At 31.1% G+C, this 15,267-nt stretch overlaps 1 protein-coding gene across 7 annotated transcripts in view; it reads right to left on the bottom strand.

Annotated features, from left to right (window-relative positions):
* Positions 1-15,267, bottom strand: part of Patronin (calmodulin-regulated spectrin-associated protein patronin) — a 111,687-nt gene that overhangs the window by 64,769 nt on the left and 31,651 nt on the right. For all 7 annotated transcript variants that reach the window (XM_014419752.3, XM_014419756.3, XM_014419754.3 and 4 more), the window contains exons 2-6: positions 14,209-14,304; positions 10,368-10,574; positions 9,024-9,218; positions 6,363-6,613; positions 5,803-5,912 (exon numbers count right to left, since the gene is read on the bottom strand). In XM_014419752.3, the coding sequence (XP_014275238.1) occupies positions 5,803-5,912; positions 6,363-6,613; positions 9,024-9,218; positions 10,368-10,574; positions 14,209-14,304 (859 nt within the window). The remainder of the gene's footprint in view (positions 1-5,802; positions 5,913-6,362; positions 6,614-9,023; positions 9,219-10,367; positions 10,575-14,208; positions 14,305-15,267) is intronic.

Here is a 15,267-nt window from a genome sequence, read left to right as displayed (position 1 = left end):
CCTTAATAAACCCAACAGACAAACCTTGATGATAAAGAGTGTTATAATTAGGAGTTAAAAAGTTTAATGCAGTACCTAAACTGCACTTTTTACAAACATGTGATTATCTATATTTTACATTCATAAGCAATGCAATAACTTTTAAAAGAAATTAGAGTACTTATAATGTTGACTTTCAAAATAAACATTAATTTATTTCTGTTTTTAATTAATCTTAATCATCTCATCTATAAGAAATTTTCAATTATGAACGTTCAGACAAAAATTGATCGAATAATTAATTTAACACATTGTAACTATCAGTCTACAAAGAAATGATTGGCTATCTTTTTAGTAATTTTAATTTTTTTTTTTAAATAAACACATAAATTACTGATAAATATGCTAAGGGTCTACAGCATTTTTTAAAAGGCTGGTAACACTTAAAAAACAATGTTATCAAACTGGAGGAGTTTTTCGCCTCGAAAACTAATGACTAGTACCACCACTAAGTTTAACTTCTGGCAGAAAGATAGATTAACTTGATTAACAATCATGATCTATATTTTGAAGAATAATTTCAATGTGTATATTTTAAACTGCAATTAAAATAAAATTTATATTATGCATAAAGATTTTAAAATGATCAAGCATTAACCTAATTTCTTATTAAGTCACATTTTCAGTACTAACATGTAAAGCCACTGGATATCGTTTATAACGACCTCCAAAGTACCAGACATATTTGGTCATTATAGTTGATTATCCTTATAATTAATCACTACATCCAACATGTAAATGTGAAATAGAAATTTTTAAAAATCAATTATTGCTACTAAACACTAATAAATTGCTTGATCGATTCGTACTTAATTGATGATGAATGACCAATTGATCATGAACATAAAACTTTATTTTTTTGTACATCGTACCAAGCCTTGTACACCATACCATTATAATAACATCAATGATACTGATTTCATTTTCCCAATTTCATGCCACTCATCTTGTTTTTTCCAAAAAATTGTTTTTTACCTTCTGTATTCCTTCATTCATCTGCTAAAGGACGATGTATTTGGTGGGGGAAATATAACTTTTATGATTTTATATTTTATAATGCAGTCACTAAAAACCTATCTTTTTTTGTTCCATGGTTTGTCAAAATGAGTCATTTCAGCTCATCAGTCTTTATAACCATGGTTGCTATATCCACTAATATAAATACATTGGTAAGGTTCTCAAAATCATGAGTCTGGAAATTCTCAACACTATAACTAATACGTTGCTACATTTGCAATTGTTACAAACCATATCCAGTGTACAATACAGCAATATGAGGTCAATAAGATGTTATTTGACTTGTTGAAGGAATAATGATAAAAAATACTGAACTTATGACATATATGTATTTTAATGTTAATATTTAATTCATTAAAAATGAATAGATAATAAGAAATATATGATTATTAAAAAAAAAATTGTAATATTTATGGACAGGATAATATAGGAAGCTAAACTAAAGAACCCAAAACTGTAAGTAGGAGATTGGAAAATAAATCTCTTATATACCCAGAATTTAGTATTCGCCAATAAAGTTCTTATTATTGCAGAGGGGTCTCACAAGAAGTACTACAAGCATGGGAGGAAGCTCTGAGCCGAAAAGGAATGACTATTAACCCAACAATCTCCAGGTACATGGTTGTGACTAAAACTGGTATTAGGGAACAAGATAATTTGATTTGTAGAGGCTTGAATCTGGAACAGGTTGGTGTGTACCAATATCTTGGAGTCAAAATTACTAATGATGAAGGTTGGATTACGAGATAAACTAGTGCATAGGGAAAGCAACAAATGTGTAAAATAATAATCAGCAAAAGGGAGGAGCTTAAAACAAAGATGATGGTGTATAAACAAGTCTTCATATCTATGCTGACCTATGTAGGTAATAGTTGGCCTAGTATCAAAGAATTTACCTTCATTTTTAACTAAAATATGAATTTGAAAACTTTGAGACCTTTTGAAACTAAATGAATTTGAACGAAACAGATGAAAGCCGAAGAAGTGTTTTGTTATCATAGTGATGGTAGGAAATGAGAACATCACTACTATTAGACTATCCTAATTAAGTTACATGATTATTGTTCCTGACATCAACATATTACTAAGGTTATTTAATATTTTAAAATCTATATTGTGTTGATATTGTTATGTTTAATAAAGTACTAAAAGAATGTAAAGTACATTAATATCAAACATTTAACAATTGTTGTTTGCTTACACTATTATGCTAAAGCCTTACAAGTCTTAATTTTGAAATCAGGAGGTTTTGATTTATATCAACTATTTCTTAACTTGTATATTCAGCAAGCATAACTGTATGTGTTTAGCCATCTTAATATGATGGTGAAACTGAAATAGTTGGAGCTTAATAACTAAATAAATGTTATTTAACCTTTTAATAAAATCTTTAGCTCACTTAGTAAAAGGGAGAACAAGGCATATAAGATGAGACAGAACATGAAAGGAGTCAGTCTTTGAGAGAAAGATACATGTTTGAGACAAAATTGGTAGAAGATTTTTTTTAGCATTCTTGGAATTAGAGATGTTAAGGGACCATTCAAAGACCCAACCCTCTTCTCAATATTTCAAGCACTTGTTGCCAAGATATGTCATGAGTATGGAAGACAGTGAAATCTCAAGGGAAACTGGCTAAGGAGGTCCTTCATCAGACAAAAACAGTAGGGAGACACAAACTCAGATGATTTGACATTGTCTACATAGATGTAAGAAACCTACTAAATAAAGCTGAATGAATGGCTGCTGCAAAGAAGAGGTGTTCAGAGGAGGCCCTGATTGAATGAAGGATCATTCCGCCATATATGCATACATGTTGCCAAGGTATAATGGAAAAATGGAATTGTTTGACTAAAAACTAAAACTTCCCAATAATGGATGCTTACAAGAATAATTTACTATTTTTCCAGATGCGATAAATTCAACCAGAATTTCTGATCTTCAAGTTATTCAAGCCTGCCAAACACCCTGAATTTACAGAAATTTTCAAAGCAGCTAAGAAAACAGCAATAACAGTTATAGGTCTGACTAAAAATGAGGCAGCTAACAGTACTGAAGCAGTAATGAGGTCATGAAGGAAGTATAGAGCAAAACAAACATGAATGCATAAATACAAGTTTTAATCCTTACACTGACCTATGTAGCTGAAATCTCGCCTAGTATTAAAAAATTTAAAAGCCACAAACAAGTCACATAAGTGAAATTCCTGAGCAAAGCTCTCGGTTAGACCAGATCAAACCAAATGAGAAATAAAAGAATAAGATAATAGACAGGGTAGAAACCACAAATAAAAAAATCTTCATAAAACAGAATAAATTTGATTTAGGCATGTGCAAAGAATGGAAAAAATACATAAACAATGGACTACCAAAATTACATAGGAAGCAAAGACTGAGTGAAAAAGATCGTATGGGCGACTAATGAACAAGTAGAAGGACCTCATTTTGGATCTGGCAAGGAACAAAGGAATCTATCAAGGTGAAGTCAAGAAGTTGGCAACGGATAGAGAGGCATTTAAGAAAATAATAAAAGTTTCCCTGAAACAGGTATATGGCTTGGTTAAAGAAGATAAGAAGAAAAATATATTGGGATCTTAAAAAAGATTAAAATTTTTATTATACATAAAATATTTCTTAGAATTTTTCAATGCATTTTAATAACTAAAACTTGAAAAAAAAAAAGTGTGAAACCATGTAATACTCAATTCCCAACTTTTCAAAGAAAGAAAAAAAGCATTGAGGTGGGTTTTTAAATATAGTATGCAATAGCAATTGATGGACCATTCGAAAAAAAAATTAATAGTGCATTGTTGGACACAAAATTCCTACAAAAATAAAATGATTCTAAATATAACTGATTTCTAACTTTTGCAGAAGATATATTGTTATTAATATTGACATAAGGAATAGATTATATAATAGTATAAAAGTTTATAACAATCTCAGGTAATTTGATTTAAGTTATTGTAATGCTTTATGAAATGTTACTTAAAACGTAATTGCAATTTAGTAAAGGTATTAATGTGATGAATAATATGATATACAATGTTAAATTTTAGTTCTAAGGATGGGGATCAGTGCCCCGAAATATAAAAAATTATATTTAATGGATTAATTTTGATTAATAAAGATACTAACTAAGGATTACAAATAATTTCAATACATAAAAGTAGAATAACACTCTTTTAGTGGATTAGGAAAATATATAATTTCCTACAAATTAATCATTAAATATTTTAGTTGGGGGGTGTATATGGGAAAATAATTTTATTGCTGTGAAGTATAGTACTAAAATATTGATGCTGTTTTATTATGTATGTATATATTTTTTTTTCACTTCTGTGTAAATCATTTTGATTTATGGAATAAAATAAGCTCTCACAGGATCCAACTGTTCATGGCCGTCTGATCATGCAACATTCAATCAATGGTTTACAAATGCTAAAGATTACTTTTAACTTCAAACTAAATACTTTAGCACTTCCTAATCTGTATACCACACCTTGTCTAGATGATCCTGTACGTAGGTATAGATATAGAGTTGATAATTAAATAAGTTTACAGAAAATTATTGGTTTCTTAATTGTTATAAAACCAGTTATAAGTTAAATAAGAAAACATGGCCTCTTGTCACCTTAATAAAATGGAAAGAAGAATTTCTGCTTTAAAAATTAGATGAGAGTTGATTGAAACAAAGAGCATCTTTCTCATATTTTTAACACTATATAGACATATCTCTTCCTCACAACCTAAGCATCTTCACATTAATTTTTTTTCTTCTTTCTTACGTTAAAAAGGTACCATATAAATAAAAACATTATGAGATTTCTTTAGAAGTAAAATTTACATGAGATTAACAAACTATTAAATGAATCAGTTAAGGGCCATGGTATACCGGTTTAAACCCAAGGACAAGGAAAACATGGTTTTCCTAAATTAATCAGAAGGGATAAGAGCATGGTTGATTGACTCCATGTGAATAGTTACTACACGAGGTCAATTGACCAAGTGTCGCACTTGAGGATAAATACAATTCTTTCCACCCATACTGAACTTGTTAAGATGGCAAATTAACATATCAAGATATGTTAATACCATATAAGGTGAATAACATTATCTGTAACATGCCTGCTTAACAAATCAGGTGAATTATGGACAGTCAATATTTTAGAATCAATTCCACACAATAAGATAAATGGAAATTAGCATGTAGCAAATGTTGGTCATTTGTTATAAGTGATATCTAATTGCCACACCAAGACAAGCTATAGCATACAAGATGTAATTAATTTTCATAAAATTTCTTTAAGCAAGAATAGAATATAAGGTTAAACTTGTCAATTGTTTTCTAATAAATACTTTGATTTGTCATTGGAAAAGAACAAGAAAGCATCAATCCAATAAACTATTAGAGCCACAGAGAGACAACAACCAAAATTTATTTAACGAGCGCAAATGAGACATAGAACAGGAAACAAAGCAAAATCAAGTAGACAAAACCACTATAGCATTATTTCTATTAATTAAAATGTTGCTGCATAAAAGATTCTTAATAAATTAGATTAAATAACAATTTATGACTAATAAGTAAGAATCAGATAAATGTTTCTAACCTATGCTGTTGTATAATGCACTGAAAAATTCAACCAAATAAATGTAAGAGTAAAAGTACATTAGGAACAGAAAAAAAGTTAGGAAAATATTTAAATAAATAGAGAAATAGTAGAAAAGCAGAAACAGATAAACTTACCATTGTTAATATTATGAGTAGCTATGTTTAATGTTACACATTGAGCAGGATGAATTTCCAACATATTAAATAAATCAGCTAAAAAAACGACTAGATTCTGTTTTAGAGATCTGCAAAATAAAATAAATAACATCTAGTAATACATTAAAGTTAATCACAAAGAAATAAAGATAAAGTAATAGAAACAAATAATATTGTTAAAAATCTTAAATTAAAAAAAAAAATGAAGTGAAAAGTGTCTCCACTTGCTTCTGCAGGTGCCGTTGTAATGACAACACTTATTAAGACTATTTTTCAATGTATTTGTTTCGTTGATAAAAGCTGGATGTTCAGAAAGAAGAATTTATGCAATATTATAAAATTTGAGGTTAAAAGAAAAAGAAAAACAGTGTGAAAATGAGTAATTTATGTCAGTGAAATGTTTTTACCATTTAAACAAATTTAATATTGTTTGGAAATTATTCCAATGAAATATTTGCAAGAAATGAGATTGAACAAACAAAAGATGATATTAACATTGTGAACCCTACTATTTAAACCGGTCAATATACTTAACTTACCCTCTCATATAATAAAGTTCTTCAGGGGCCATGTGGAATATATTAACTGGAAGCTCAGAAGAACAAAAGTCAGCAACAAGAGATAGATTCCTGACACAATCTGACACAGTTGGAACAGGTGAAAGTTTAATATCACCAGAACTGACTCGCTCTGGACAGTAAAAAGCAAGGAGGCCAGCCAAACAAGCACCATCACAAAGATCTGTTACATCCTTTAGTGCAGGAAACTCATGATTTTTTTCTTGCTTATTCTGAAATTTAATATATTACATCAAGAAAAATGAAACAAGTTACCTTAAAAAATTATTTCTCATATAATCATTAAACCTAAAGAGTAGACCTAGATATGACAATTAACAATAGTTAAAACTACATACACATGTATTCAAAAATACAAAAAAGAGCTGGCACACTTCATCTCTAATATAGATTTAACTCAAATGTGATTATCATATGTAGTTCGTTCAATAGTGAAGTGTAATAAATCAATGTGACAATATACTGTAAAATGAATATAATATACCTCAATTGTACCCCTTATATAATAGTATGTTTAACTTAATTTAATATGTATTGCTCTAGTTTAATATTTAATCCCCATATATGTACTGTATTCATTCTTATATTAATATACTATATATGTGTAATACACTTTTATATTCATATACTATATAATTACAAGTATATTATATTCATATACTTTTAGTTCTTGTTATTTATTGTAATTTATTTCTTATATTTTTTATTTTTTTTATTTTCTTATCTTTTAACATTCTTAAATAATTACTTGCTTTTTTATAACCTCATGTTTTAATTGCATAATTTTAGTTATTGTATTTTATACTTTATTTGTTCTTTGTTTTTTCTGTTCTATTATCTTTTTAATATTTTAGTATAATACTAATAACACATTCCTATGTTAACTCCACATTACATACAAATATTGGTTGGGTTGTAGAGTGGTAAAATATGGTCCAGGCCATTTGTTACTGAGGAAATTGAGGCATAACCTAAGCAATCTCAAGTCTGTAATGGGGCTAGTTTGAATCCCACCTGGAGAGGTTGAATTTTATTTCATAGCAGACCCACAAATAAAAAGGAACAGACTTAGTAACTCCAAGGTAATAACTCGCAAAACTAGGAATAAGGCCAGTGGTTACCTATGATAGTGAAATTTAGGTTTTTACCAAGGGTCCCGAATCAATTATACCAAATGAATAGTCCCGAATCAATTATACCGAATTCCATCCACTAATTTTGCTGGTTCATGCATAACCTTAATATAAACATATATTGATTGATAGATTAACCATATGTGAATATGAAGGAGATGATTAGGGCTCCAGTCCTAAAGACACAAAAAGTTGTTCTCAAGTATTTATTTATCACCAAAGTTTCGACCCACAATGTAGGTGAAAGGACTTCATCACAGTTGATCATTAACTTATTTTCCTTGACACATCTACATCATGAGGATGGCTAGCCCGATTAGGCCTACATTTGGAGGAAAATTGGGGATTAGGGTAAAATTGATCAAGTATAATTTTTATCAAATTGCATCCACTAATTTCTCTTATGCATGTGCAAATGAATTTTTCTTGACATGTATATATTTCAAGAATTGCTCTTCCGATTTCGCCTAAAGTTATAGGATAGTTGGAGATTATTGTAAAAATAATCCAGTATCACTTTTATCCAGAACTTTCACTTAACCATCAGCATATGTATTTTCCTTGATGCAGATGCATATAAAAAAAGTTAGTCCTATTTGGACCAAAGAGAATCCAGAGATTAAACTAAAAATCCTGTATTACTTTTATCAAATTCCATCCACTACACTCTTGCTTGTGCAAAAGTTTTTTATTCGACAGGCATATATTTTGAAAATGGTACATTCGATAGAAAAAATTGGGCATTTGTGTTAAAGTGGTCCAGTATAAATTTCATGGAATTCACTCCAATCCTCTCACTTATGCTAATGACAAATGTACTTTTTCTTTGTTCTTTGCATTGTCCTCACCATTATTAATTTCAATGGTATATATGCCGTTGACTCCCAACATTACAAATGAAAAGCTTATTGAGGGTGCAATATCCAGGGAGAAAGCATATATTAAATGCAATTCATTTTTTAATGTATTCCAAAATTTGTAATTGCAGGCCTTCATTTGGATGATAAGTCTAAGGTCACTTATTTCCTGATACTCTGGACTCGTCATGATGAAGGACTACAACTTAGGCTGAAACATTAGCACACATTAAATCTTTTTTTTTTAAATTACGGTGTACTTATCTCGTAACACTGCATTCCAAACTACTTCTCCTTGATAATTAATTTATTTATTTATTTATTCATATAGATTACTACCTAACTGTTACCTCTAATTCAATTATTTTCTATAGCCTTGACTTCAAATCTGAAATGTTACTGGCACAGTGGAAAAAAAACTACTTGTTTGTTTAGTTGTATTTTCTATCACCAGAGAGACACTCAACCCCGACAAAATAATGAATATTTAAACAACCATCAACAGTCAAACACAATTCTTAACAAAATTCTACGCTTTGATCACTTATCACATTTGTACCTTCAATAAAACCATAGCTCTTAATCACTGTATTACACTTAAATTTCAAACTTAAACATATAATTATACTAACCTCTTGAGCTAGCCTTTGACAAAGAGAAGATACTGCTTGAGAAACCCAATAAAGAAGAGCAGATTCATGATCATTTGGTGCAGGTGGAGGTACAGTTGGACTGAATCTTTTAACAGCAGAGCTAACAAGTTCTGGGGTGGCAACTTCCCTTGCATACAATGCCATCACTCCTTGCATTACAGTAACATGAGCACTCTAAAACAATGAAACATACAATTTTAAGTTTTGAAGAACCAAGGAATAAAACTGAAAATAAACAAATAAATAAAACTTTAAAAAGCTATAATATTAATATATAATCTATAATATTTAGTTCTAACCATAAATTGTACTCAACTAGGGAAAGAAGTTAAAAATACTTTCAATTGTTAACTAAATAGTTGGTTACATAAGACATTGGTGAGGCATAGTCCCAGGAAACTAGAAAGTCTTTAGCTGTACTTCAAGAGGTCAGACCTTTTATTGTTCTATTGTGATTTCGCATTAGATAAAAATAGGAGGCAATTTTAAAAATTTTCTAGTTTTGAAGTAAAGTTTTGCTATAATATGGAATTAACTTGTATGTTAATCCAATTGTTTTAGTTTTGATACAATATTTAATTTAATTTATTTTTCATTATGAAGGATCAATTTTCTTTATTAAAAATTATGTTGTTTTTTTTCGAATAATTACTGGAATTTAAAAGAAGCAAAATAGAATTAAAAAAAAAAATTTCTTGTCCCTCTGACGCAAATGCGGCAGAGTCTAAACCACTAGCCCATGTGCTGGGAAAATGCCCCAACAACTCCCTGCTTATAACATACCAACATCACAGGGACAAAGAAGAACTGATTAAGTCCCTTGAAAAAAAATCCAGTAATAAATTAACAATCAGCTATAACAACTCCCCCTCACTCCTATATCTAACTACCAAACCTCAATTTACCCAATAAGCATGTCCTTTGGTTAAACCCAGCACTAAATCAACCTCTTTCCATGATAGCCAATAGCCCTTTAGCTATAATAATCTCCCTCTTCCCCACTCCAGAGTCTTCTTTATTTTGTATTTAGGCAGGGTTCTCAAGCTTTAAGTAGATCTGTAATGCTTTGGATGGCTCGTTCTTGAGAAAACTGGCCACAGTTTAGAAAGAAGTATAAATGTTTCTCTCAAAATCTAAATTTTGATTTAAAAACTTTCATCTGTCATTTTCATGACAAACACAGATATATTATAAATTTAGCATTATGTGTGTGTCTAGAAATAAATATACAGGAGAGATTTAAGGAAAGAAAACAATAAAATGAAATAAAACAATAAATATTGCAACCAGTAAGTAAGTTTACGAAAAAATGGTAAAACTAACAAGTTTTAATGGTGTTGTTTGAATAAGCACAGTCTCAGTTATATGAGGATCCGAAATATACACTCCTTTCCTGGCAAGAGCTTGAAGAATGTTCCAATGATTCAAATTGTTATAATTTGGATCTGAGTATATATTAGATAATGCCATACAATAAAGCTCAGCATTAGCTAAGTAATGAACTACTGCAGGTTTCAAATGTTCTAGATCCTAAAACAGAACAAAAAAAATGCATTAACATTAAAATTAAAACATTATAATATTAAATATTATATATTTAACATCAAAATTAAAATATATGTAAAAATGAAGATACAAAAAATAAAAAACTGAAAATGAAGATCGGAGCAGTCAGCACATTCCATCTTGCATCAAGTACTAGATTCCCTCAATGCCCTCCAAATCAGTGCCAAAAAAACTACTAACATTCTACCCATTTTGACCGTGATAAATCAATTTTTGGACACATATTATTCTGAACATTTTTTACTCAGTGGTTTACAGCAGCAAATGAATTCCCTACAATTTGCTCTTTACAGATTCAATATTCTCTGAAATACAGCTTTATAAAGTTTGGCGATTATTTTATATTTACCAATTTTTTGGTGTTTTTCATGCTTCTTGAAATCTGGCTTATAGGCTTAATTATCTCCCTCCAAAGTTCCAATGAAGAAAAATTTAGTAAATATAGAATTGGGAGGGTTCATTATCTGTTTACAGCCGAACTATTTACCTTAGTGCTGTTTGCGAGCAGTAGACAAACAACCTCTCCCCTCTTCCTTTCACTCAACTCTTTCTACCTTCCCTACAAAGGAATGGTAGTTTACAGCAGGCTCATAAGGTGCAGTCAGCATAATTACTCCAAAATTTTATATCCAGGCAAAGGCAACTTCCTAAGGGAGGTCTCACCCCAAAGCCACCAGACCTGCTATAAGGAGGTTGAGTACAAGAGTGTGGAGGGCGGGGCCAACGCTCCATCTTGTAAAAAAAACTACTGGTTATGAAACAATTTAAATAGATGTGGATGGCTACAAAGATGAATACTCTTCCAGTCTGAAGGCCTTTCCTCAATGCTGATGTTGAAATATGGCTCGTTCACACATCATGCAGATGATATCCTGCAGGTGTAAGAAGAGATCTACACATAGATATATGTAGTAAAGTAGATTTGAAATTCTCCATTTTCTGTGGCCACTCCAGTAGAAATATGCCATCCTGCACCATTGGAATAGATGCATAAATACTAAACTTCGATGACCTGCCAGATGACTAATAGCTTGATAAACAGCATGATTATCCTATCAGCCAACCAGGGCAAAAAGTCAAACAGGTCAAGAAACAAAAACAGGTTCAGAATATAAATGTTGAGAAAAAACTTCTGATGTTAGACCATCCAAAAAAAAAAAAGGTCCAGACGCAATTGAAGAGCTCTCTACAAACAGGGTACATCATAATGATTTTATAATCTTTTTATCCCCTTAACCGTTAGCGCAGTGTGGAGTTACAATTTGCAGAGTATGGAACAGATATCTCGCTCATGGACCATCTCCCTTCTCCTACTCTAGTCCATATCCCGCCTCCTCAATGTCTTCTTAACACTCTTCTCCCAGGAAATGTGTGGTCTTCCTCTTGGCCTTATTCCCTCCACGTGAGTCTCATATGTCTTTCTGGCAGTTCTTTCCTAGTCCATCCGAAGGAGGTGTCAGAACCATCTTAGGTTGTGCCCCTCTAAGATGCTCTCAGCCGGTTTGACTCCAAGATTAGTCCAAATGGTACTGCTCCATACTCTATCTCAATGTGAACTTCCTTCCACCTTACGAAAGTACCACATCTCCATGGATTGGATCTAGCTCTTGTGTTTCGAAGTGAGGGTCCATGATTCGGAAGAGCAGGAAAGAATAGGGAGGAACATCGATTTGTAGATCATTTTTTTATTTTTTCTCGTCACCTCCCTTTTGCCCAGGAAACCCCTTCAAAGTAAACTAAATATTCTTCCAGCTGCATTGATTCTTTGAGAAACTACCTTATCAATGTAGCCACATTCTTTGAGATGAGGACCTAGATATTTGAAATTCTGGACCTGCTCAAATCTTTCTCTGTTCGTTCTGATCACTCTCATTATTCTCCAGGGTTTCTTTCCTATCCATATACATTTGGTCTTTTCTGGATTAATTTTCATGTTTATCGAGGCCACTTCATCTTGCAGAACACTTATGTTGTACTTGAGGTCTCCTCTTGTATTGAAAGCCAGCAAAACCAGGTCATCCACAATAGCCAACACAGAAAATTTTATGGGTTGTAAGTTCCTATGTCCTAACTGAAACTGTCTCATTCTAAGTTTAGCTTTCTTTATTGCTCTATCAAGGAGTACTATGAAGAGCAGCAGGCTCAAGCAACAATTTTGAAGAATACCTGATTTTGTCTCGAATTCCTGTGATATATGGTTCCTTGTCCTTACTACATTCCTGGTTTTATACAGGATATAACTAACATTTTATCAAACTTTACGGGAATAACAAAAAAAAAAAAATCCACTTAGCTTTGACGCAATAAACATTTTTATCAGTGTCAGAGCCTATGTAAAGGATTAAGGACTGATTCGTTGCTAGTACCAGTCACATTAGGTCTGAAGGAAGTATTTTTATGCTGAAAAATCATTTTGTTAAATTTTACAGCTATAACCTTTGTATTGCCCTCCTAATGAGTTGAATCAATAAGTTGCTGCTGGCACATATTCAGCCTCGAATATTTTTTGTTTCCATAAAACCTACTATGATTTTATTAAATTTGCATGAATAAATACAATTGTGATTTTAATAACTTAAATGTATTCAAAGCACCCTAAACCCTATACTGCATCAATCAGCATTAGATCTGAATGCGAACACAAAGTTAAACTCTTTTTCCTTTTCTACATTGAACTTGATAACTAATTAATTGTGTGAATCCTTTTTTAACTATTTATTTGACAATCAGACATATGATTGTAAGATCACAATAAAAGGATATAGGCAAATTAGCCTTGACTAGACTTGACTAATTAGACTTGAAAATGGGCAAATTAGCCCGGAACATTGAAATTCATCTAATAAATGAATGAAATATAAAAAAGTTTATATTTACATCATGAAAATATAGAAAAAGCAGATTAACATACTCTTTGACAAAAATTTGAAATAAATAAGTTTGAACTGATTATAATTTATAAATTAGTTTTAAACCATTAAATGCAGGGTTGCCACCTGTCCCATATTTTCCCTACCCATCATCCCATGACCCACCGATTCCCATTATGCCTGACTTGTCCCCTATTTTGATAGCTTTAATCTAAAATATATTGATAACGTTACAGGATGGGTTTGAGAATTTTTTTGTATTTGTATTGTAGGGGGAAAATAATATTTTATCAGTTCAAAGCAACACTGCGTTCCATACCACCACCACTCCACCAAGAAAGAAACGGTTCGTAATCGTAAGTAATTTTTCAAGTCTTAATACCTAGTTAATTATTTTTATTTTCTTCCTGTTTTCAAATTTTCTACTCATAATAATATGGTTTTAAGAAGCGACGAGATCTTCTCTTAAATTTTCCCGGTGGTAATTTAATTATACGAAATTGTTTTGAATGTATTTTTTTTTTCTTATTGAATATATTTTTTATAGACCTATTCACGACGAATTATTTAATATACCCTCCTCTCTCAGTTATTTTCCCAAAGAAAGTGGCAACCTTGATTAAATAGTATCTAGGGCAAAAAAATAAATCTAAAACATTTATTAGATTATATTTACAGAAAACAATACACTATTTAACAGTTACATAACATGAAATAAAAAGTAATACCTCATGATTACGATAGAATGGTTCACGGAGGTTTTCTGGTACTCTGTTGTTGTATGCCTTTGATAATAACCATTTCACTGTAGCTCGCTGTTTGGCCTACAACACAAAAATGAAAGCATAAGAAATGGTTTCATAATTCAGGCATTAGCTAGAAAAATGGCGTTTATGGAAAACTGTGTTCATAGGAATTGCCATCTGAAGTTTTGTAAATTATGTAATAATATATTAAATTCAGCACTCAGTACTGTGGTACTGGTTGGTATTCAATGTTGTGTACCACAGGTTACACACTCGAGTTTAGATTGAAAGTAGATTTGATATCGTAAAGTCACCTTAAAAGAGACGTGGATTGAGCCACCCTTTTTCCATAGGAACACAAACAAAATATTCAATAGACGTAATGAAGAAAAACAGAAGGTCAAATAAACATTACTTTAATAAGAACAAGGTATACATTTTTTCTAAACGCTTAGGATCCGACTGGACAACGTTGTGACACCTACCTTCAGAGGTTTATAAGCCACTATAAATAAAAAGTAGAGTCATCAGCTCTTAAGAACGACCCGGCAGATTTTTAAGAAAATTTTAAGTACCTTATAAACCAGTGAAATATTAATTTTGGATTCGTGGAACAAGCTAAGACCAAACAAATTATGATGTTCTGGTCTCGAAAACTTCGCTTTGAACAACATTCTGGATTAACTTATAACTATCCCTCCCTAGATGCTTCCCGGTCTTTGGTAACATTAATCATTTGACCTTTTCACATGATTTACTTAGTACTTCCACTAATCAGGAACGAACAATTTCTGTTTCACACCTTTTAAAATGTTTTTCTGACACATAAGGTCAGTGAGTGCTTTGTATAAATGCTATAACTTACGTAAGTACTAAAATGGATATAGAGAATTCTAAAAATCTAATATCTGGTAAAAGGGCTTTTGACCAAGAACGACCTTATTCCAGCTACCGCTTCAACTGATAATTAGATGTTTCTCCTTAATTCTAAATGTTGAGAAACACATTAGAATTAAAGAGAAATTAAAAAAAAAAATGTAA

Source organism: Halyomorpha halys, unplaced genomic scaffold, assembly GCF_000696795.3.
Source record: "Halyomorpha halys isolate HHAL.00 unplaced genomic scaffold, Hhal_1.1 Scaffold251.1, whole genome shotgun sequence".
Lineage (NCBI taxonomy): Eukaryota > Metazoa > Arthropoda > Insecta > Hemiptera > Pentatomidae > Halyomorpha > Halyomorpha halys.
Note: the sequence above shows the minus strand (reverse complement) of the source record. Positions and strands in the feature narration are given on the sequence as shown.